We start from the raw sequence: 22,851 nt of genomic DNA, 5'->3' as shown, positions 1-22,851 counted from the left end.
ACTGACAACCGACATGGCGCAGGATTCAAATTGTATATATATAGATATAATTTAACCCATTAAAACCTGTAAAGCGACTGTGTCATTTTATATTGTTGTGTTGGCTATTAAAAAAAAATAGCAGATATACAAGTGCAACTGCTATTTTTTAAACATATTTTTTTTAAATCTCTAAAGTGTGAGAACTACTGATTTTATGATTTAGACGGCATCTGTGGAATCGCCCTGGGGTCTAAATGTGTGTGTGTGTGTGTGTGTGTGTGTGTGTGTGTGTGTGTGTGTGTGTGTGTGTGTGTGTGTGTGTGTGTGTGTGTGCATGCGTGCGTGCGCGTGCGTGTGTTCGCGCGTGCGTGCGTGCGTGTGAGGGGGGGGGGGGCTGCAGCTTTGGCACCGCCCAGTGTAGAGCGGTCTGCCTGTCCTCACTTACGTCCTCAGAACATAAATAAATACACAAGACTTAGGACTAGGATTTCACTTTTATTTGATTATCACTAGAAAAATGTCAGGCCGCGGCAAAGGAGGAAAAGGTCTCGGAAAAGGAGGCGCAAAGCGCCACCGCAAAGTCCTTCGTGATAACATTCAGGGCATTACTAAACCCGCTATCCGCCGTCTTGCTCGCCGTGGCGGTGTGAAGCGTATCTCCGGTCTGATCTACGAGGAGACCCGTGGTGTCCTCAAGGTTTTCCTGGAGAACGTTATCCGTGACGCAGTCACCTACACCGAGCACGCCAAGAGAAAGACCGTGACCGCCATGGATGTTGTCTATGCTCTGAAGAGACAGGGACGCACTCTGTACGGCTTCGGAGGTTAAATTACTGATTGCTATCAACGACACAAAGGCTCTTTTAAGAGCCACCCACACTCTCCTTAAAAAAGTTTATTGATTCCGTTGTTGAAATGTCTGAAATAGACAGTAAGTCAAAACGTGAAACTCAAGGGTGTACAGCTCACTTTGCACATCGAAATCGTGAGTCACTATAAACTCCAGGTGAATGGGTAATATAACATGTATTTATTTATTTTACTATTAGGCCTACCACTCTCCCTGACTCAATTTATGCCAGAGAAATACAGATTATGTTGACTGGATGTCAATTTAAACAGCATATTGGATAGGCACATGGACCAAAACAGTCAAAGGGATGATGGCAACATTATTTTACTTCCATCAATTTTCATTCAAAGCAATCTAGCTGTCAAACTTTTAGTATCTAGTATACATGTTAGAGCTTTCACATCAGTCACTTTTACAGGTGTACACAACTGGCGAACAGATGGCATCAATTGCCATAGTTAATGTATTAACACATTTTCCATGCTGACACACTTTATTTTCCTCTGCTGTGCTCCTAGTATGTCATATATGTTTTATAAATGGCACCATTGGAAAGGTGGCGCTTGCTCTCAACTGGCCATCCTTGAATAAATATAGTGTGAAATGAACTGAAACATGTCAGGTTTCTTATAATTATTCACGAAACAAGAGCTTAGCAGAGTCAGATAAATGACCGGTGTCCTCTCATAAGTGCCCATGCCACAGGGCAGGACAACAGCAGCACTGTGTTTGCAGACACTGGAAAGTTTTACATTTAAAACAAAACACCTTGCCACAGACGACCTGTTTTACTTTTAATCCAAAGCCAGACATCTCGGCTTGCTCTGCAGCAAATAGGGAACTGGGTATTCTATGTTTAAACTATTTAAAAAGACAAATGACAGAGGAAAGCTGGCATACTACACTCCTTGTAACGGCGTATATGTATGGTTTTTAACGTCTCCTAACAAAACGCAGGAGTCCTCAGCGCTCCACATGATTTGATTATAAAGTGGAACTTGTTTGCTATCAGCTCCATTTGTTATTTGACTTCAATATATTTCTCCGTTTGTATTTTATTTGGTTTTTAGTTGTAGAGAAAACACAAGTGTCTCAGCATTCTGCAGCACAGAGTACTGACCTAGTGGGTTGAGTCTACATGGTTCTCACACATCCTTTAAGTTCCACCCCCTCCTCCTGTCTCACCATCAGTCTCTACTCACTCAGACATTTGTTCAGTCAGTGCATCTAAAATCCGAACCAGAAGAGAATGGCAGAAGTCGCACCAGCTCCAGCTGCCGCCTCCCCGGCTAAGGCAGCCAAGAAGAAGGCAGCCCCCCGCGCAAAGAAGGTCGGCCCCAGCGTCGCGGAGCTTGTCGTCAAGGCCGTGTCCGCCTCCAAGGAACGGAGCGGTGTGTCCCTGGCTGCGGTCAAAAAAGCTCTGGCTGCCGGTGGCTACGATGTGGAGAAGAACAAGGCCCGCGTCAAGATCGCCGTCAAGAGCCTGGTCGCAAAGGGCACCCTGGTTCAGATTAAAGGTACCGGCGCATCTGGCTCTTTCAAGATGAACAAGGAAGCAGTGAAGGCAAAGAAACCCGCTAAGAAGGCAGTCAAACCCAAGAAGCCGGCAGTCAAGAAACCCGCCGCGGCAAAGAAATCCCCCAAGAAGGCAGCAGCCAAGAAGCCCGTAGCCGCTAAGAAATCCCCCAAGAAGGCAAAGAAGCCCGCAGCTGCAAAGAAACCAGCAGCCAAGAGCCCCAAGAAGGCAACAAAGAGTCCCAAGAAGGTGAAGAAGCCCGTTGCCGCCAAGAAAGCACCAGCAAAGAAGGCAGCAAAGCCCAAGGCGGCGAAACCCAAGAAGACAGCCGCTAAGAAGAAGTAAACATCCACACAACAGCCTGTTTAACCCCACAACGGCTCTTTTAAGAGCCACCCACAACTTGATTTAAAGAAAATTCCTTTGTACATTAGACTTTATCTGCAGTGAGGACTGTTAATGAATAATTAGAGGAGAGATGTATGAACAATGGTTCTGGTTATAATCAGAAATTGAGCCGTATTTAATAATTACGGGGGACTATCCAGCCAAAATGTATGGTTCTGCACAGTGCATACCATAATCAATATGTATGAAGCGCATATATAGCATGTCAAAAGAGGAAATGATCAGAGCAGCATAATGTTAAAAGCCATTCCTGGCGTTGTCCACAGAAGGCAGAAATGGTTAGGGACTTAATAATTTACTTCATTAAAATAACAGTTCAACAACATGGATAAACTCGACTGTTTCATTTAGATAAACCGTTAAAAGCATCGGGTATGATGTGATTGTGGGCATATGTAATGACTAGGCTTTTACTACACATAGCAGGCCTACATGTGATATTTAGCTATAAACATGATGAGAGTGATCTGACCTCATCCATAATGTTCAAGGGAGAGCATTGTACGAAAATATAATTGAAGAAACAAAAATGAAAAATTGCATTGTTAGCTTATTAACGTTATTATGCAATACCTTGTGCTCTAGGCGAGGGGTATAGCCTAAACCCCTAACTTAACATTTCTTGCATTTGGCAATAGTACTGATATTTAATGTTCAGCCTTTCAACCACGAAGGATATGAAAACTAGTTTTAAGGAGGCGCCCCATGATAAATAGAATTAGCTCTTAATATAGAAACTGTGGGCGGCTCTTAAAAGAGCCTTTGTAGGAGTTGTCAAACAAATGTAGATTTATTTCTTGGCGGCTTTCTCGGTCTTCTTGGGGAGCAGAACAGCCTGGATGTTGGGCAGCACACCGCCCTGAGCGATGGTCACTCCACCCAGCAGTCTGTTGAGCTCCTCGTCGTTGCGGACGGCCAGCTGGAGATGACGGGGGATGATGCGAGACTTCTTGTTGTCACGAGCAGCGTTTCCAGCCAGCTCCAAGATCTCAGCGGTCAGATACTCGAGAACTGCCGCCAGATAGACGGGGGCGCCGGCACCGACACGCTGGGCATAGTTGCCTTTCCGCAGCAGCCTGTGGACACGACCCACGGGGAACTGGAGCCCGGCACGGGATGAGCGGGTCTTGGCCTTAGCCCTGGATTTTCCACCGGTTTTACCTCTTCCTGACATTTTGTTGATGTATTTCTAGAGTTGAACTGCAAAGAAATGTGCCGTGGAATAGTGACACGAAACCTTTTATATCTTCAACTCAGTGCTGTCTGTGGGCGCCCCACCAATCACAAATATGAATGAAAGCGCGGGGTGAGTGTGTATGAGCTCCCCTCCAATTACTACTAGTGGCGTGAACGGTTCCTCCCAGAGAAGGAGGTTCCTGACCATGAATGAGAGCGCGGGCTAACTGTGTATGAGCGCCCCACCAATCAGTACTAGACTCATGGCGCGATCGGTTCCTCCCAGTCTAAACTGTGGTTCCTCCCCAAACAAGGAGGTTCCTGAGCAGAGACCAATCAGAGAAAGACGGCGTCTCAGAGCCGCTGGAATAAAGAGCAGGAGTTTGCGCTCACTTCATCACAACTTCTAACTCCACAGAGAAAGATGGCAAGAACCAAGCAGACCGCTCGCAAGTCCACCGGTGGCAAAGCCCCAAGGAAGCAGCTCGCCACCAAAGCTGCTCGTAAGAGCGCACCGGCAACCGGTGGAGTGAAGAAGCCTCACCGTTACCGTCCTGGTACAGTGGCTCTGAGGGAGATCCGTCGTTACCAGAAATCTACCGAGCTGCTGATCCGCAAGCTGCCCTTCCAGCGCCTGGTGAGGGAGATCGCCCAGGACTTCAAGACCGATCTGCGCTTCCAGAGCTCCGCCGTCATGGCTCTCCAGGAATCAGCCGAGGCTTATCTGGTCGGTCTGTTTGAGGACACCAACTTGTGCGCCATCCACGCCAAGAGGGTGACCATCATGCCCAAAGACATCCAGCTGGCCCGCCGTATCCGTGGAGAACGTGCTTAAACTTATCCGATACTGTCACTATCCCAAAACGGCTCTTTTAAGAGCCACCCACATATTTCCGTAAAAGATGTCCACTTATGAAAACCGTTAGCCAAACTATTATGGCAGTAATTATAGCAGTGACATTATAAGCTCTAGTGCGTATACTCATAATATTTTAAGGGGCGTTATAGTTTTATTTTTATATATAACTCACATTTTAAAGGGAAATATGTAATTCCCATAATGGTCTGCTCTACTGTGCTATTTGATCAGTGATGAGGGGTCTCTCCTTTGTATATACTTTATTGAAATTATTCGGGTTTTACAAATAATGCATGGTTACATAACATGTTAATAGACATTTCAATACAAAAATATAGTTTTTTTTTTTTTTACATTGTGCCATGCCTTTTTAGCTCAGTTTTGATCTCACCATCTCTATTTTGTTTCCCTTGGTAAACAAAACGAAACAAATTATTGATAAAGGAGTGTAGAGCCCTCCAAATAACACTATTTCCCCTGGTTCTGGTGACTGCTATCCTAATAAGTGAGAGGGCCACGTTTTTACTTTTCAATAAAAAAATAAAATATATATATTGTGAAAAATAAAATCCGTCACCAGGACCATGGATGTGTGGGTTTTCAATGAGTCTATAACATGCTCAATTGAGTTATAATGTGGTTACGACATCTGCATAGGCATTATAGGGACACAGACAGACGGGTACAACGGGAGTCGGGTACACTGCTAACGGTCATTGCATGGGCATGACGCATTCCCCAACTGCCATTATTCCCGAGTGGGCCGGTCATCGGTCTAATTAACAGGCATATTACAATGACCAGAGCCAAAGGTGGACATTTTGTCTGCAACAGTAGAACACACTGCATTCACACTGTTATTTATTCACTCAAAATTAAAATCAAACAATCCTTGAGGATTTGAATCCCCGTCACTCATGCATTATCCTGTTACATTTGATGCCAAGCAAGCAAATAGTTGTTTGTAAAACCATCTTTCATGTATTGTGTAGACTGCAGATTGATCTGGTATGGGTGTTAAAATGCAGCAAAATGGAAAGAACACCAGAATGTAAGGAACCATTAACAATATTTGGATATGGAATTGCAAAAGTAAAAATATGAAGTACAACACTCTTTGTTGTGAGTAGGCCCTAATCTGTTGTGAAATAAGCCGAATGGCTTTTTCCAAGTCTACATTTAAAGTTAAATAAAAAAGAGCAGAATGAATTGGTAACTGGTCCTAGAAAAGTAATATAAGCCCAACACCAGAAACGACCCCCCCCCCCCTACTTTTTTGTGTTATCCTTTTAGCATCATTGTACAATTACCACTGTGCTATTTTCAAACTGCTAATAATCAATCAATATCAGACGATGTGTCAATTCAAATATATGAGTAATACATAGGCTATTTGCTCCCAGGTAACTTTACCAAAGAAAATAACTTACAGCAACAGTTCACGTGTGATATATTTACTGAACAGTTCTGTCCCATGCTGCTATAAATGTAGGCCTAATTGATATGGGGATGGACGTATTTGCTATGGTAGTCCCATTGTTTTCATACAGAACACAATGATATAATTAATCATAAAACGGGATGCAGCAGGATATACACTGCATCACAGTTTTAAAATGTGATGGGTACGTACTGGCTTGTGTACCAGCATGTCTGTCTCCATAAGCAAAGTACAGACAGCGGCAGTTGATTGTATAAGATAAGCTTTATTTTGTGTACTTTAGTTTGATCAGATGTTATATCAGATGTATTACTCACAGTAAGTTATTCGTCCACAAATGAACAAAGTTTTCCATCATTCAATAGCTGTCAATGGGAGTTGCTGCCATCAACTGGAGTGTGTTTACTAAGGTCAGAAAACCCTCTATTTATAACTAAACGGATAATAAAACAAGAGTATAGTTTATGTTATCCTGTCGTCGGGTATGTCTGCTAAAAGGATTACGAGGATTGGTGTTAATGTAACATAGTTTAACATTGCTTTAGAAGGAAAATGATGGGGGAATTGTGTGTTGCCCGTTGAAGAGTGAGGTGTTGAGCCTATCAATACAAAACGAGAGCGTTCTTCACGTCTCAGATAATGTTCATGAGAAAAAGGCACAAGTGTGCTAGCAGTGTGCCCTTTGTTACATTTCATAATATACACAGTCGTTTATAATATCTTGTTTTTTGTCGAGGAGAAAACACAAGTGGCACCTAGAGAAGAGGGGCTCTGTGTGCATTGACTCTACATGGTTCTCATGTTGTGTTTAAGGCCAGCCCTTCATTGTGCTCACCACCAGTCTAATCTACCGTACCGAGACTTTACGTTAAGGCAAGTTACTACCCGAATCTGATTGAACCATGGCAGAAGTCGCACCCGCTCCGGCTCCGGCCAAGGCCGCCAAGAAGAAGGCTGCTCCCCGACCCAAGAAGGTCGGCCCCAGCGTCGCTGAGCTTGTCGTCAAGGCCGTGTCCGCATCCAAGGAGCGGAGCGGCGTGTCCCTGGCTGCGGTCAAGAAAGCTCTGACTGCCGGCGGCTACGATGTGGAGAAGAACAAGGCCCGCGTCAAGATCGCCGTCAAGAGCCTGGTAGCAAAAGGCACTCTGGTTCAAACCAAAGGTACCGGCGCATCTGGCTCTTTCAAGATGAACAAGAAGGCTGTAGCAGTTAAGGCGAAGAAGCCTGTTGTCAAGAAAGCTGTCAAAGCAAAGAAGCCCGCTGCTGCCAAGAAACCCGCCGCGGCTAAAAAGCCAAAGAAGGCGGCAGCAAAGAAGCCTGTGGCCGCCAAGAAATCACCGAAGAAAGCCAAGAAGCCTGCCGCCAAGAAGGTAGCAGCTAAAAGCCCGAAGAAAGCCACCAAGAGCCCCAAGAAAGTAGCCAAGAAGCCCGCAGCAGTTAAGAAAGCCCCAGCCAAGAAAGTTGCCAAACCCAAGGCAGCAAAGAAGGCAGCCTCCAAAAAGAAGTAAACTGTTATAAACCCATCCCACCTTTACCCACAAAAGGCTCTTTTAAGAGCCAACCACAACTTTTTATAAGAGTTTTTATTTCCATGATGACCATATAAACCATTTGTAAACATGTTCTGGAGTTAGCTGTGTCTACTCAGCTCACTGTTTTTGAGGAAAGGCGTGAGGCTTTCCTCTGAAATGACTCGTTTGAAATCCCCCCCCCCCCCATTACAGAATAGTGACAGTAGTGTAGTCTTTCTAAATGTATTGATTTAAGGTAGCCTAGTTCAGCCCAGATGATGCATTTGAAATATTCTAGAGCTCAGTGAACATGTTTGTCCCATTGAAATAAATGTTCAATTGTATAAGGGAGACACGAATAGCAGCACCACAACGTTTAAACAGTAACATATGTTATATAAACATATAATGAGCAGATATAACTTTTGCACACAGTTCACCATTGTTTTAAAATAACAGTGTAAATAGATAGATACATACAGATAGTAGCATTCTACTGGACTATGGAACTTGTCTAATCTGTTACACATCAAGTGTGCACACATGCATACAAATCCCCCTATATTGTACTATTGATATACTGTTTTTGTGTTGTCTGGGAAGTCTGTCTTTACTACATCATATCAGCTACTCATGAGCAATATATATAAATGCTATGACTATAGTATCACTGTATATTATATATCTTTTTCACTGTTTATGTTGAAGTCTGGAGATGTGTTTTTTTGTGACTGTGAACTTACTCATGACTGTGATAATGTGAATGTTGTGAGTGTTTTTTTTTTTATATAATAAAGTATTCTTCAAAAGATATGGTACACATACTGCCGAATAAGTGGGTATTATGTTTTTTATTTTATTTTTTACATAACGTCAGTATGGCTCTTGTGTTAAAATGCCTTTAAGTAATCAAATAAAAATAGAGCAAATAGACATTACATAGATATACATACTAGTTAATTGCTTCCACTAAGACACAGCTTCATAACCAGTACCGGTACTAAATAACCGTTGGAGAGGTCATTGTCATGCAGAACACAGAATAAAGGAGCAGCTTTTTAGGCAACGCCCAGTGCAGAGCAGGCTGCCTGTCTTCCTATACGTCCTCAGAACACAGATAAATACACAAGGCTTGGACGCAAGAGGACACACTGAGATTTGAAACTTCAGCTGTACTCAAAATGTCAGGACGAGGCAAAGGAGGTAAAGGTCTAGGGAAAGGAGGCGCCAAGCGTCATCGTAAAGTCCTTCGTGATAACATCCAGGGAATCACTAAGCCCGCTATTCGCCGTCTGGCTCGCCGTGGCGGTGTGAAGCGTATCTCCGGTCTGATCTACGAGGAGACCCGTGGTGTCCTCAAGGTTTTCCTGGAGAACGTGATCCGTGACGCAGTCACCTACACCGAGCACGCCAAGAGAAAGACTGTGACCGCCATGGATGTTGTCTATGCTCTGAAGAGACAGGGACGCACTCTGTACGGCTTCGGAGGTTAAATCACTTATTCGACTCAACAACCCAAAGGCTCTTTTAAGAGCCACCCACACTTTCTGTACAGAGTCTATTCCGTAATTGATATGTGAGCCACTTTAGGTAATGCTTGTTTGAACAAACACATAGTCGTTTGACTCTCAGTTTTGATGACCGATTCATGGCCAGTGATTAGCCAGTTGTCAGCATGTACACCCTGACCCTCGTAGTGCAAACTCGAGCTTAGAATGGTCCTATTGTATGTATTTGGATAAATGCCATTACAGGCATATCGTGGGGTCCACTCACAATTCCAACATCCCGTTATTCCCACCCGTTAGGGTTAGTTACAATGGGGTTAGTCGGAATCTAAACGTTTAAAAACGGGACAAGATAACCTGTCAGTTTTCATGTATATGTATGCAATGCTATTCGCCATGATGTACATGCCACTTGTTTTGTAACAGATTATTTTAACTATAAGACAGTGTAAATTGAGGGTGTACAACTCACTTTGCACATTGAACTTGTGAAAATAATGTATATAATACAATGCACAATACATCCCAGGCGAAGAAGTAATATAACACAAATGTAATTGTTATAAGACGCTTCATATAGTCAAGATTAAGATGGGGAAACCAATGTCCATTGGTCCAGCATTTTCTATATTGTCTAGTAGACTAGACACTAGAGAGTGACTTAATCATTTGACCGTATGCTTATAAACATAGACTATAACACATTCACATCCACTACTTGCCAGCATCATGACATATTCCCTGATTCAGTTTCATCAGTTTTCATAAATTGAGTTCCCATACCGGGCCGCCTGGGTGAAAACCAGGAATCCTAACCGCTAGACCATATGGGACTGTTGGATATAACACGCTGAATGTCTACACTAAAATTACACATACAATTCCAGTCAGAGACCCCACTCATCCCAGCTATAATGAACATGATCAAATGCATTTTTGTGATTGCTGTGTGGTACAACTGGTCAGGGACATGGGTCATAGAAGTATCATCTGTGATTAGTAGCAATAGTCTGCAGTTCGTGGATTGACTAGATTATACTGTATACATTATGCATCGATATAAAGTCTGTTACAACTACATTGAAATTGGAGCGTGCCGTAGAATTGTTAATTCCGATTAAAATATAGATTTACCCTAAATGTTTATTATACCTTATCCCTAGTCTATATGTTAGCGGGAACAATAGATGATGCAAACCTTATGCAGAAACAAAGCCAGTGTAAGACACCTCCCTCTGTGGGTCACATAAGCAGTGGCACCAATCATGTGCTGGGAGTCGCACACCTCATTTGCATTGGCCTGGTTTAAATACTGGTGCGACGCCGGTTAGAATTCACTTCTTTTCTTCAACCATACGAGAAAGAACCATGCCTGAACCCGCCAAGCCAGCGCCCAAGAAGGGCTCCAAGAAAGCCGTCACCAAAACCTCTGCCAAGGGCGGTAAGAAACGCAGAAAGTCCAGGAAGGAGAGCTATGCCATCTACATCTACAAGGTGATGAAGCAGGTCCACCCTGACACCGGTATCTCTTCTAAGGCCATGGGCATCATGAACTCCTTCGTCAACGATATCTTTGAGCGCATCGCCGGTGAAGCCTCCAAACTGGCTAACTACAACAAGCGTCGCACCATCTCATCCAGGGAGATTCAGACCGCCGTCCGCCTGCTGCTTCCCGGTGAGCTGGCCAAGCACGCCGTGTCCGAGGGCACCAAGGCTGTTACCAAGTACACCAGCTCCAAGTAAACTGCGCAGTTTGCTCTATACACAAAGGTCCTTTTAAGGACCACCCATATTCTCAAGAAAGGAGAGATCCATATGTTATAGCAATTTGATGTTGACTTCGGGGTGTTAATGCGTCAATAGTTGACTGACAACGTCACATCAAGGGCCAATAGAAATACTGGCTCAATAGCTCTTTGTGCCTTCCTTTTATTTATATCTATCCACTGCGCGCACTGACGCGGCTTTTGTAATTTTCTCGCCTTCCCATTATTGTAAAATGAGGATACCAAAAAGTGTCACGATCAATGTTAAAATAGAGAAAACAGTTAAACAGTTCACAAGAATAGGATATTAATATAGTAGCCTGCTGTTTAAAAAAAAAAGAGTACACTTGCGGACACGAATCAGTCTGAAATTCTCTCATACACGCATCTAGCGAGTGATCTAGAGTCATCACGATCTCTAGATTCTAGAGACCATGATGTGCATTGTGTACACTAAAATATTATACATATTACATGTATAAAGAGCATTTTCTACTTGACAAACACTAGGTTATTATACCAGGAGTATGCATAAGTTATTGTTGAGTGTTCAATACAAAACAAACAAATTGCACCAGGTGGCTTGGGAAGGGAATGAATAATATGAAACCATTCGATGGAATGTGTGATAAGAAGCTCTGTTTGTACTTTTCCTTTGAGTAGACACTAGTCAAGTGTTTGCAGTGGATTCAACAAAAACCTTTTGATCTAACCTCTAGTACAGGGGTCTTCAATGTTTTCAGGCCAAGGACCCCCTAGCTGAGAGAGAGATGAAGCAGGGACCCCCTCTATATTGTATAAAATTGTGTTTCAGATTCAACTTTTTTTGTTTACGTGGCCTGCTCTTTTTTCCCCTCTACACCTATACCTCTTTGCAAAAAATAGCCGATCTACAAGCTCACAACGCCTCGCCCCTTTCTCCTCAGAAAAGGGATGCTATAGGGTTCAAGTGGTTATGGTAAAAAAAAAAAAATCATATGACACAAAGATTTGGCGGACCCCCTGTAGTAACTCTGAGGACCCCCTAGGGGTCCCGGACCCCCTCTTGAAGACCCCTGCTCTAGTAGATCTTGGTCATAATGGTTACTTGGGTATTGTCAATCACACAGATCGCCACAATTACAGGTCTTATGAAATGTATAATATATAAATTCACACATCATTGTCCACCCCCTGTGGCCCCTTCAACCATTAATGCAATTTCATTATGGGTGACAAAAAACTCAGTTAATTCGGTCAAATTCAACATTTACCTACCATCTTTAAACGCAATAATTCTAAAATATACCTATTTGTTCAGTGTGCCAGTGTAATTTGATTATTATATAATATGACATTTTGATGTAAAGTAGGCTACCTCTTGGGTAGAAATATCTATTTCACTACATCATCAGAACAACCAAGGAAGCAACTGTTTTGAAATTTGTATTTGTATGACCATGGTTAGCAAGTGTTTGCCTCTAAATGTGCTTTTTTGGGGGGAAAATGCCCAGACATACATGTGTAAAATGCACTTAAGGTACGGCTGTGGTGTTTTTAACAATGATCTGCCGACATCTGTTTTGCAAGAAAATATCTATTCGGAAATTAAAACCATCTACTCCACTGTGTTCATAATGCTTATTTCACAATGCCTGCTCTAAGTGGTGTTACAGTGATTATGTGCTCTTGAAAGAGTTGTCCACAATTTGTTTAAATACAAATAGGTAAATAAATACTGCTCCCCATGCCATACAACTCTGCATTTGAAGTCTGCTTATATTTAACTTTATTGTATTAGCTGTAAAAATGTACACTATTCGTCAGTGATTACAGCAGCTCCACCTCCCCCGATTCCCAGGCGATCACTCTACCTTCTGAGCATTAATTGCGCACACATGCACACACTTTAATCTAACCTGACAGATTTCCTGTTCTTGTGGTGATGTTTGTGTTATTATAACATTAATAAAAAACAATGCATTCAGTCGTGATTGTTTATTATTCAAAAGGTGATTATCATGCTACTCTCTGGTCAATACCATCACATGAAGTGTCTCCAAGCCATGAACCGCAGTATCTGAAAAACAAAACAAAAATAAAGATTCAAAGATAAAGAAATGTTAGTACTGAAGCATTTGTTGGCTATTCAAAAAAAGGCAATCTACAAGCTCACACCATTTTCTAAAAAGTTACACATTTTGACAAATTTGTGAAATGTGTGAGGTTGGTACTTGCTACTTTTACTGAAGTAAAACAAAATCTGCAAACCAAACCAAACATATCCCAAGTTTATATACCTGCATGTTGTAGTGGGTTAGTGTTGCTGCTGCCTTTGGGAGGATGTGTGTTACAGATAGTTTGACAACAACTACAGACATCATCATCATCATTATGATCATCATCCACATCCACATGTGTCCATCTAAAGAGAGGTACAGATCAGAAAGCCAATGAAAAAGGTGTTTACAAAGTGACGAAAGGCACGCACATCCTGTCCTGCTAGGCTGGGTGCTGGATCAAAAATATAACATGAAATAACAATAAAATCTGCACACCAGAATGCTTCTCCCTTCGTGGGTAGACCTTAAGTAAGGTCTGAGGAAGAGCCTCCCAGAAACGTTACCAATAAAAAATACCCACGAGGGGAGCAGCATTCTGGTGTGCAGATTTTATTGTTATTTCAATGATTTTATATTTTTTTTAAATAGAAAGCCAACTCACTCAGTTTTGATTTGATTTAAAAAGAGGGGGACATATGCTTAACCACTTGAGTCCTATATACTTGTCATGTCATACACCATATAAAAAAGATGATCTACAAGCTCAGATCAGTTAGTCTACATTTCCCAAAAGTAAATGCATGTATTTAATTCCGTCTGTCCAGAGGCAGGGATAAAACCTCCCCACCAGACATAAAAATGAATGACCAGAGGGGGTATCAAAAGCAGAGGCATGGCTCACCCGTCTCACAACGCATTGCAAGCCGGTAGATTGGCTATTTTTTACCACATGTTTGCCCCATAAGAAACACTAGGGGTTAAATTGACTTGATATTGTACAATCTATCTATCTATCTATATATACAATTTGAATCCTGCGCCATGTCGGTTGTCCGTATGCGACGCCAGTGTGACGGTGTGACGTAATCTGACATCACGATGACAACGCCAGTGTGACGTAATCTCACGACAGCATGACATCACATGACATCACATCCTACCTATAAATTCTAGGATGCCGTCAGATCGCACCAGTTCGACGGCTTCCATAGTGGGTTTTGGTCATTGGAGAGGTGATGCACGTCACCTCTTTCTGAAGTGGGTACTTTCAAAGCCTGCCGTGGATTTAGGAGAGCACAAAACTCTCTCTCACACTGTGAGGTGCCTGTAAGGTGGCACTGCAAAGTGAACGACGCGTCACGCTAGACGTTCGGGCCGCGTAGCGGCCCGAACTTCTAGTATATATACAATTTGAATCCTGCGCCATGTCGGTTGTCAGTATGTATGTACGTTGTATGTGGCCAGTGTGACGTAATCTGACATCACGCCAGTCTGACATCACGCCAGTGTGACGCGCCATGTCGGTTGTCAGTATGTACGTTGTAACGTTGTATGTAGCCAGTGTGACGTAATCTGACATCACGCCAGTGTGACGTAATCTGACATCACGATGAGACAATATGACATCACATCCTACCTAACGTTGTATGTAGCCAGTGTGACGTAATCTGACATCACGCCAGTGTGACGTAATCTGACATCACGATGAGACAATATGACATCACATCCTACCTATAAATTCTAGGATGTTGTCAGATCGCACCAGTTCGACGGCTTCCATAGTGATGAATAGTAATAATCTATACAAGGAACTCTCTCCACCACAACAACTCTCTCCACCACAATGAATTCTAGGATGCCGTCAGATCGCACCAGTTCGACGGCTTCCATCCTTTTACACCAATAAACTGCTCACTTCATCTCCTGCCATTTGGTCTCTCTTTTAACATTGTACACCACTGCACACTGCTCACAGGTCTGCCATGCCAGGTGTGAGTAATCACAAAGTGGGTTTGGGTCCTTGCAGAGGTGATGCACGTCACCTCTTTGTGAAGTGGGTATTTTCAAAGCCTGCCGTGGATTTAGGGGAGCACAAAACTCTCTCTCACACTGTGAGGTGCCTGTCATGGGGCACTGCCAAGTGGACGACGCGTCGCGCTAGACGTTCGGGCCGCGTAGCGGCCCGAACTTCTAGTGTTATACATGACATATACAGTACAAGAAGTGGCCATTTGTGGAAAATGATCTTAGTCACCATATTACAAAATCTCAAAAATATATCAGTGAAATAATGAAATAACCTTGAATTTGCATAATTGCAGGCTTTGTCGGTCGGGCTGCTTCTTTCAGTCGTAGCCTTTAGCTTGCATGTGATGAAAACCTACAGGAGGACAGAAAACATAATTAAAAAAAACCTCTGGACGTACCGTTGTACGAGACCTGTAATGATTCATGAACGACTCACAGAGTTTCGTGGATCCTGGAAGAATAAGAACGCTTCCAGCTTCAGTTGAAGGCTGTTGAAAGGATTCTTGATTCTTGATGTTTGATTCTTGACATGAAGGGTGTTGGATCTCACTCGTGTTTCATACTGAGAATTTGAACGTTCGTCTTTTGCATCGGTGAAACACCTACCAAATTCAGAAAAATAAAAATTGCACTCTTAAGAATCAAACCAGACACCAGAAACCAGATGCATATATGGGTGGTTCACCAACCACTTGTACTCGCCCATGATTGTAATGTAATTTCTGTTTCAACGGTGTGTTCTTAACTTGTTAACATGTATTTTCTTAATTTTCACTATTTCTGAAAATGTTTGTAACAGTAACAGTTTTGCACATTATTATACATTGTTGGCAAAGTCTGCGGAACATTTCACTTCAACATTTCACTGTACATACTGTACTCGTATAAGTCAGTGAAAAACCCTACACTCTTTAAATATATAATTATGCATGGTTTGTATCAACAAGAAATGTACGTGTGCATCTGTGTGTGGGTGCATGTGTGCGTACCCATGGTTTTCAATAAAGTAGTATCTAGGAACTGAGGCCACATCAGGGTCCAGAGTTGCGACACAGTTATCCACAAACAGCCTTCTCGACTCATGATCGGGACCGTTGTAGGACGCTTCGATGTAGAGCATTTCTCCCAGGTACAAAGCATTTGAGGACCTTTCATTTCTCCAGTTATCTGAATATGAATAAAGAAAACGTGTAACTCCACAGCATGTTGCGAGCATGTACATCGGCTGTTTTTGCCATTTTAGATTATTATTATTTGAATTCATGAAAAGTATTAACAAGATCACTAAATAATAACTACATTTGGTCCAAAGTAACAGTTTTGGATTTTTGAGGTTTCAATCCGAGAGCAACATTTATGCTCTCAAGGATGGATTATCAAACGTGCCTTGGCCCAGGGGCCCCAAGTCAGTAGCCAGAGTCTGATCACATGAATTAATGTGGTTATTATATGCATCTTGTCAAAGGGCTTAGTCATTCATGTCAATAACAGAGCCCCAAAAGTCCCACAGAAAACTATAGCTAAACATTCAGTTTGAAGATGTCACAAGAAACAAACAATCATGATACCATTTACACATTAGTGTTTAGTGTGTCTTTATAGCCCGATTCATTGGATATGAGCCACGACAAATAGAAAATAACACATCATGTGAGTGATGCATAGATAGTGAGCTTGTAGATCCGTTATTTTCAGCATGCCACACCATCGTACGACAGAGCATAAATTAGGTATCCGTTAACATTAATCTGGTAATATGGTTGGCTGCAAGTCTGTGTGTGTGTGTGTGTGTGTGTGTGTGTGTGTGTGTTCATACTTTGACATATGTGCATACATACCAGTCATTAGCTTTAGTGAGAACTCAGAGGAAGGCTTCGTCGGCATAGCAATGGCCAGCGGTGGCTGTTGAGGGTGACTGCTCACCAAGTGAGTCCTGTGTGAGTGAATGAGAGTGTGACTGACAAAATGACTTAAATAAATTAACCACATTACCCTAATGTCTCAGTTTTAGATGTAAGAATCCTCATAGGCAAATTAATAAATATATATTTTTAGTAGAGAATAGCCGATCTACATTATAAAGAAAATAATAATATATTTTTATACATACATACATACATACATACATACATACATACATACATACATACATACATACATACATACATACATACTAGTGATGAGCGGGTCGACCCGTAACCCGCGGCGCGGGTGGGTCGAGTCAGAATTTCAGGCAATTATGCGGGCTGTGGGTGAGCGGGTCAGCCGCTCTCACACGCAAAAAAAATAAAAATAATCACATGCTCTTGTTTTGTCTGTATTCCTAATAAGAATAAGAATAATAACAATAAAACAGTTTGAATATACTTGGGGATTCTTTTCTGACCATGATTTTACAGAATTTTAAAAAAAATCGTGGGTCGCGGGGCGGGTTGAGCCATAGATTTATATATGGGTTCGCGAGGCGGGTTGGGTTCCGTCGCGGGGCGGGTCATGAAAAAACCCGACCCGCTCATCACTAATACATACATACATACATACATACATATATACATACATACATGCATACTGTTTTCCGTTAAATTCAACATACGACAATGTGTAGGACATGGACAGGAGTGGTTAAAATGCAACGGAGTCCGTGAAAATGTCAAACCTTTTATAACGACAGGAGACAGGCACCACAGCTTTGTTCATCCTTGTAATGCCATGGTAATTGGCAGCTGGCGTGTACACCAACTCGTTAGAGTAGATCAATAAGTCATCAGATACCTATGGATTTAACACAACCATCTTGTCATCTGTGAGTTGATGTCTTTAAAGGAGCATTTTACCCATTTTCGACCTTAAAGAAAGGTTGAAGAAAGGTTTCTGAACGGTCCAGAAACCACCCATGAGACCCAAAAGTAAATGGTACCATGCTGTAATGAGCATTAGTTGAGGATCAGTTATATTTGAAAATGGGCAAAGTACTCCTTTAAATTTTATTGATTAAATGTGGTGGAAAACCAAAATAGTCAGAGATTAAAGGAGGAGTTCACCCAAAAAAAATCAATTGCACACCCCATGAAGCCTTGAATTCATGGATTCATTTTTTTTTTTGTGGCATTCCTAAGCCAAGAATTTGTTGACCAGGTGTATTTCCGGTAGGAGACACAAATAATCTACTTTGTGTCTCCTACTGGATACATTAACCGGTAGGAGACGGGAATCAAATTATTAGTTTAGGAATGCGACAAAAACAAAAAAGAATCCATGGATTCAAGGCTTCATGGGTTGTGCAATTGATAGAAAATAAGTCATTTTTTGGGTGAACTACTCCTTTAATCCCTTAAAGCTGCAATATGTAACCTTTATGCTACTTATGAAACAATATGAGTGGGGAGGCCACCTCCAACCACTCCAGATGTTGATATTGAATTAACATACTCTACATTACAGATTGGTTAAAATAATGTTTTAGTCATTATAACAAGTTCCAGATTGCAGCTTTAAATAAAATAAGAGAACAAGAATCTGATACTTACAGTTAACCTGGATCCACAATCCTGCAGTTCAGCTTCAATGACATATTCTGTGTCACTGACAGCAAAAGCTTGGCACTGATGAGTGCATGAATGAATTGCTTGTCCTAAACAGACTTCTCCAGGAGATATGTGACGTCCATTGTTATATAGGTCTGCATGTATCATGATAAGCATTGCCGTCCCTGTGCACTTTATATGTATAGTGGAGGCATCGCCAGAAGACTGAGCTGTAACTTTGTCAGCAGCAGTATCATTAGCAGTATCAATTGTCACTCGGGACGATTTATACTCCCTTCCCTCAGCATCAATCATGGGTCCTTCTTTGAAAGTACGAATGGCGTTTGCAACACTGACAGCTGATAATAGCAACAGTGCCAGAACGCCTGAATGATCTATGGGTACCATTGTACTATCACTGACAAAAACAAGTGGATTCCTAAACTATCTGCCACCTAAACACAACAATCAAGAATAGCTATACATAGGATATCAAAAAGGGTAGTGTTATAAATTCTCTAACATGTCAACCTCCTTGTTTCTCAAATGCCCTCCTCTGTGTCCTGCAAAGAAGACAGCTGGTTCCAGATGGTAATCAGTGCTGGTATGATGGGACCAGGAGAGGGGTGTGGACACACTAATGCATTAGCAAGATTGGTCCAATCTCCAGAGAGTAGTGGTTTTCTAACATTTTCATGTAAAGGACCCCAAATTGATATTAACTGTATTGGAGCCCATTTGAAAAGATGTTATGCAAGGGACTCTGAAAAAGAGATTTGTGTTGTTTTAAAAAAAAGATTATTCAAAATATTTTCAAAAATAGCAGATCTACAAGCTCAGTGTGTCACAGTGTGACACGTGAGCTTGTAAATCTTCTATTATCGAATAGTATAAAATAGGTAAGTGGTTAAGCATATGTCCCCCTCTTTTTAAATCAAATCAAAACTGAGTGAGTTGGCTTTCTATTTAAAAAAAATATAAAATCATTGAAATAACAATAAAATCTGCACACCAGAATGCTGCTCCCCTCGTGGGTATTTTTTATTGGTAACGTTTCTGGGAGGCTCTTCCTCAGACCTTACTTAAGGTCTACCCACGAAGGGAGAAGCATTCTGGTGTGCAGATTTTATTGTTATTTCATGTTATATTTTTGATCCAGCACCCAGCCTAGCAGGACAGGATGTGCGTGCCTTTCGTCACTTTGTAAACACCTTTTTCATTGGCTTTCTGATCTGTACCTCTCTTTAGATGGACACATGTGGATGTGGATGATGATCATAATGATGATGATGATGTCTGTAGTTGTTGTCAAACTATCTGTAACACACATCCTCCCAAAGGCAGCAGCAACACTAACCCACTACAACATGCAGGTATATAAACTTGGGATATGTTTGGTTTGGTTTGCAGATTTTGTTTTACTTCAGTAAAAGTAGCAAGTACCAACCTCACACATTTCACAAATTTGTCAAAATGTGTAACTTTTTAGAAAATGGTGTGAGCTTGTAGATTGCCTTTTTTTGAATAGCCAACAAATGCTTCAGTACTAACATTTCTTTATCTTTGAATCTTTATTTTTGTTTTGTTTTTCAGATACTGCGGTTCATGGCTTGGAGACACTTCATGTGATGGTATTGACCAGAGAGTAGCATGATAATCACCTTTTGAATAATAAACAATCACGACTGAATGCATTGTTTTTTATTAATGTTATAATAACACAAACATCACCACAAGAACAGGAAATCTGTCAGGTTAGATTAAAGTGTGTGCATGTGTGCGCAATTAATGCTCAGAAGGTAGAGTGATCGCCTGGGAATCGGGGGAGGTGGAGCTGCTGTAATCACTGACGAATAGTGTACATTTTTACAGCTAATACAATAAAGTTAAATATAAGCAGACTTCAAATGCAGAGTTGTATGGCATGGGGAGCAGTATTTATTTACCTATTTGTATTTAAACAAATTGTGGACAACTCTTTCAAGAGCACATAATCACTGTAACACCACTTAGAGCAGGCATTGTGAAATAAGCATTATGAACACAGTGGAGTAGATGGTTTTAATTTCCGAATAGATATTTTCTTGCAAAACAGATGTCGGCAGATCATTGTTAAAAACACCACAGCCGTACCTTAAGTGCATTTTACACATGTATGTCTGGGCATTTTCCCCCCAAAAAAGCACATTTAGAGGCAAACACTTGCTAACCATGGTCATACAAATACAAATTTCAAAACAGTTGCTTCCTTGGTTGTTCTGATGATGTAGTGAAATAGATATTTCTACCCAAGAGGTAGCCTACTTTACATCAAAATGTCATATTATATAATAATCAAATTACACTGGCACACTGAACAAATAGGTATATTTTAGAATTATTGCGTTTAAAGATGGTAGGTAAATGTTGAATTTGACCGAATTAACTGAGTTTTTTGTCACCCATAATGAAATTGCATTAATGGTTGAAGGGGCCACAGGGGGTGGACAATGATGTGTGAATTTATATATTATACATTTCATAAGACCTGTAATTGTGGCGATCTGTGTGATTGACAATACCCAAGTAACCATTATGACCAAGATCTACTAGAGCAGGGGTCTTCAAGAGGGGGTCCGGGACCCCTAGGGGGTCCTCAGAGTTACTACAGGGGGTCCGCCAAATCTTTGTGTCATATGATTTTTTTTTTTTTACCATAACCACTTGAACCCTATAGCATCCCTTTTCTGAGGAGAAAGGGGCGAGGCGTTGTGAGCTTGTAGATCGGCTATTTTTTGCAAAGAGGTATAGGTGTAGAGGGGAAAAAAGAGCAGGCCACGTAAACAAAAAAAGTTGAATCTGAAACACAATTTTATACAATATAGAGGGGGTCCCTGCTTCATCTCTCTCTCAGCTAGGGGGTCCTTGGCCTGAAAACATTGAAGACCCCTGTACTAGAGGTTAGATCAAAAGGTTTTTGTTGAATCCACTGCAAACACTTGACTAGTGTCTACTCAAAGGAAAAGTACAAACAGAGCTTCTTATCACACATTCCATCGAATGGTTTCATATTATTCATTCCCTTCCCAAGCCACCTGGTGCAATTTGTTTGTTTTGTATTGAACACTCAACAATAACTTATGCATACTCCTGGTATAATAACCTAGTGTTTGTCAAGTAGAAAATGCTCTTTATACATGTAATATGTATAATATTTTAGTGTACACAATGCACATCATGGTCTCTAGAATCTAGAGATCGTGATGACTCTAGATCACTCGCTAGATGCGTGTATGAGAGAATTTCAGACTGATTCGTGTCCGCAAGTGTACTCTTTTTTTTTTAAACAGCAGGCTACTATATTAATATCCTATTCTTGTGAACTGTTTAACTGTTTTCTCTATTTTAACATTGATCGTGACACTTTTTGGTATCCTCATTTTACAATAATGGGAAGGCGAGAAAATTACAAAAGCCGCGTCAGTGCGCGCAGTGGATAGATATAAATAAAAGGAAGGCACAAAGAGCTATTGAGCCAGTATTTCTATTGGCCCTTGATGTGACGTTGTCAGTCAACTATTGACGCATTAACACCCCGAAGTCAACATCAAATTGCTATAACATATGGATCTCTCCTTTCTTGAGAATATGGGTGGTCCTTAAAAGGACCTTTGTGTATAGAGCAAACTGCGCAGTTTACTTGGAGCTGGTGTACTTGGTAACAGCCTTGGTGCCCTCGGACACGGCGTGCTTGGCCAGCTCACCGGGAAGCAGCAGGCGGACGGCGGTCTGAATCTCCCTGGATGAGATGGTGCGACGCTTGTTGTAGTTAGCCAGTTTGGAGGCTTCACCGGCGATGCGCTCAAAGATATCGTTGACGAAGGAGTTCATGATGCCCATGGCCTTAGAAGAGATACCGGTGTCAGGGTGGACCTGCTTCATCACCTTGTAGATGTAGATGGCATAGCTCTCCTTCCTGGACTTTCTGCGTTTCTTACCGCCCTTGGCAGAGGTTTTGGTGACGGCTTTCTTGGAGCCCTTCTTGGGCGCTGGCTTGGCGGGTTCAGGCATGGTTCTTTCTCGTATGGTTGAAGAAAAGAAGTGAATTCTAACCGGCGTCGCACCAGTATTTAAACCAGGCCAATGCAAATGAGGTGTGCGACTCCCAGCACATGATTGGTGCCACTGCTTATGTGACCCACAGAGGGAGGTGTCTTACACTGGCTTTGTTTCTGCATAAGGTTTGCATCATCTATTG

At 41.8% G+C, this 22,851-nt stretch overlaps 8 protein-coding genes across 8 annotated transcripts; 6 read left to right on the top strand and 2 right to left on the bottom strand.

Annotated features, from left to right (window-relative positions):
- Window positions 1–499: 499 nt before the first annotated feature.
- On the top strand, window positions 500–811 carry LOC311056386 (histone H4; the record flags this gene model as incomplete). Its single annotated transcript, XM_084072958.1, has 1 exon — window positions 500–811. The coding sequence occupies one exon, from the start codon at window positions 500–502 to the stop codon at window positions 809–811; it is 312 nt and encodes a 103-aa protein (XP_083929084.1).
- Window positions 812–2,084: 1,273 nt separating this feature from the next.
- On the top strand, window positions 2,085–2,696 carry LOC311056358 (histone H1-like; the record flags this gene model as incomplete). Its single annotated transcript, XM_084072925.1, has 1 exon — window positions 2,085–2,696. One exon carries the CDS (start codon window positions 2,085–2,087, stop codon window positions 2,694–2,696), a length of 612 nt encoding a protein of 203 aa, XP_083929051.1.
- An 853-nt stretch (window positions 2,697–3,549) lies between these two features.
- On the bottom strand, window positions 3,550–3,933 carry LOC311056378 (histone H2A-like; the record flags this gene model as incomplete). The annotated part of the gene is made up of 1 exon (XM_084072950.1): window positions 3,550–3,933. One exon carries the CDS (start codon window positions 3,931–3,933, stop codon window positions 3,550–3,552), a length of 384 nt encoding a protein of 127 aa, XP_083929076.1.
- A 426-nt stretch (window positions 3,934–4,359) lies between these two features.
- Window positions 4,360–4,770, top strand: LOC311056375 (histone H3.2; the record flags this gene model as incomplete). The annotated part of the gene is made up of 1 exon (XM_084072947.1): window positions 4,360–4,770. The coding sequence occupies one exon, from the start codon at window positions 4,360–4,362 to the stop codon at window positions 4,768–4,770; it is 411 nt and encodes a 136-aa protein (XP_083929073.1).
- A 2,367-nt stretch (window positions 4,771–7,137) lies between these two features.
- On the top strand, window positions 7,138–7,743 carry LOC311056362 (histone H1-like; the record flags this gene model as incomplete). Its single annotated transcript, XM_084072929.1, has 1 exon — window positions 7,138–7,743. One exon carries the CDS (start codon window positions 7,138–7,140, stop codon window positions 7,741–7,743), a length of 606 nt encoding a protein of 201 aa, XP_083929055.1.
- A 1,184-nt stretch (window positions 7,744–8,927) lies between these two features.
- Window positions 8,928–9,244, top strand: LOC311056387 (histone H4; the record flags this gene model as incomplete). Its single annotated transcript, XM_084072959.1, has 1 exon — window positions 8,928–9,244. One exon carries the CDS (start codon window positions 8,928–8,930, stop codon window positions 9,237–9,239), a length of 312 nt encoding a protein of 103 aa, XP_083929085.1. The 3' UTR covers window positions 9,240–9,244.
- A 1,378-nt stretch (window positions 9,245–10,622) lies between these two features.
- On the top strand, window positions 10,623–10,997 carry LOC311056382 (histone H2B-like; the record flags this gene model as incomplete). Its single annotated transcript, XM_084072954.1, has 1 exon — window positions 10,623–10,997. One exon carries the CDS (start codon window positions 10,623–10,625, stop codon window positions 10,995–10,997), a length of 375 nt encoding a protein of 124 aa, XP_083929080.1.
- Window positions 10,998–22,289: 11,292 nt separating this feature from the next.
- LOC311056381 (histone H2B-like) lies at window positions 22,290–22,664 on the bottom strand (the record flags this gene model as incomplete). The annotated part of the gene is made up of 1 exon (XM_084072953.1): window positions 22,290–22,664. One exon carries the CDS (start codon window positions 22,662–22,664, stop codon window positions 22,290–22,292), a length of 375 nt encoding a protein of 124 aa, XP_083929079.1.
- Between the last annotated feature and the right edge of the window lie 187 nt (window positions 22,665–22,851).

Source organism: Gymnoscopelus microlampas (genome assembly GCF_963454915.1).
Source record: "Gymnoscopelus microlampas genome assembly, chromosome: 11".
Classification (NCBI taxonomy): Eukaryota; Metazoa; Chordata; class Actinopteri; order Myctophiformes; family Myctophidae; genus Gymnoscopelus; species Gymnoscopelus microlampas.
Note: the sequence above shows the minus strand (reverse complement) of the source record. Positions and strands in the feature narration are given on the sequence as shown.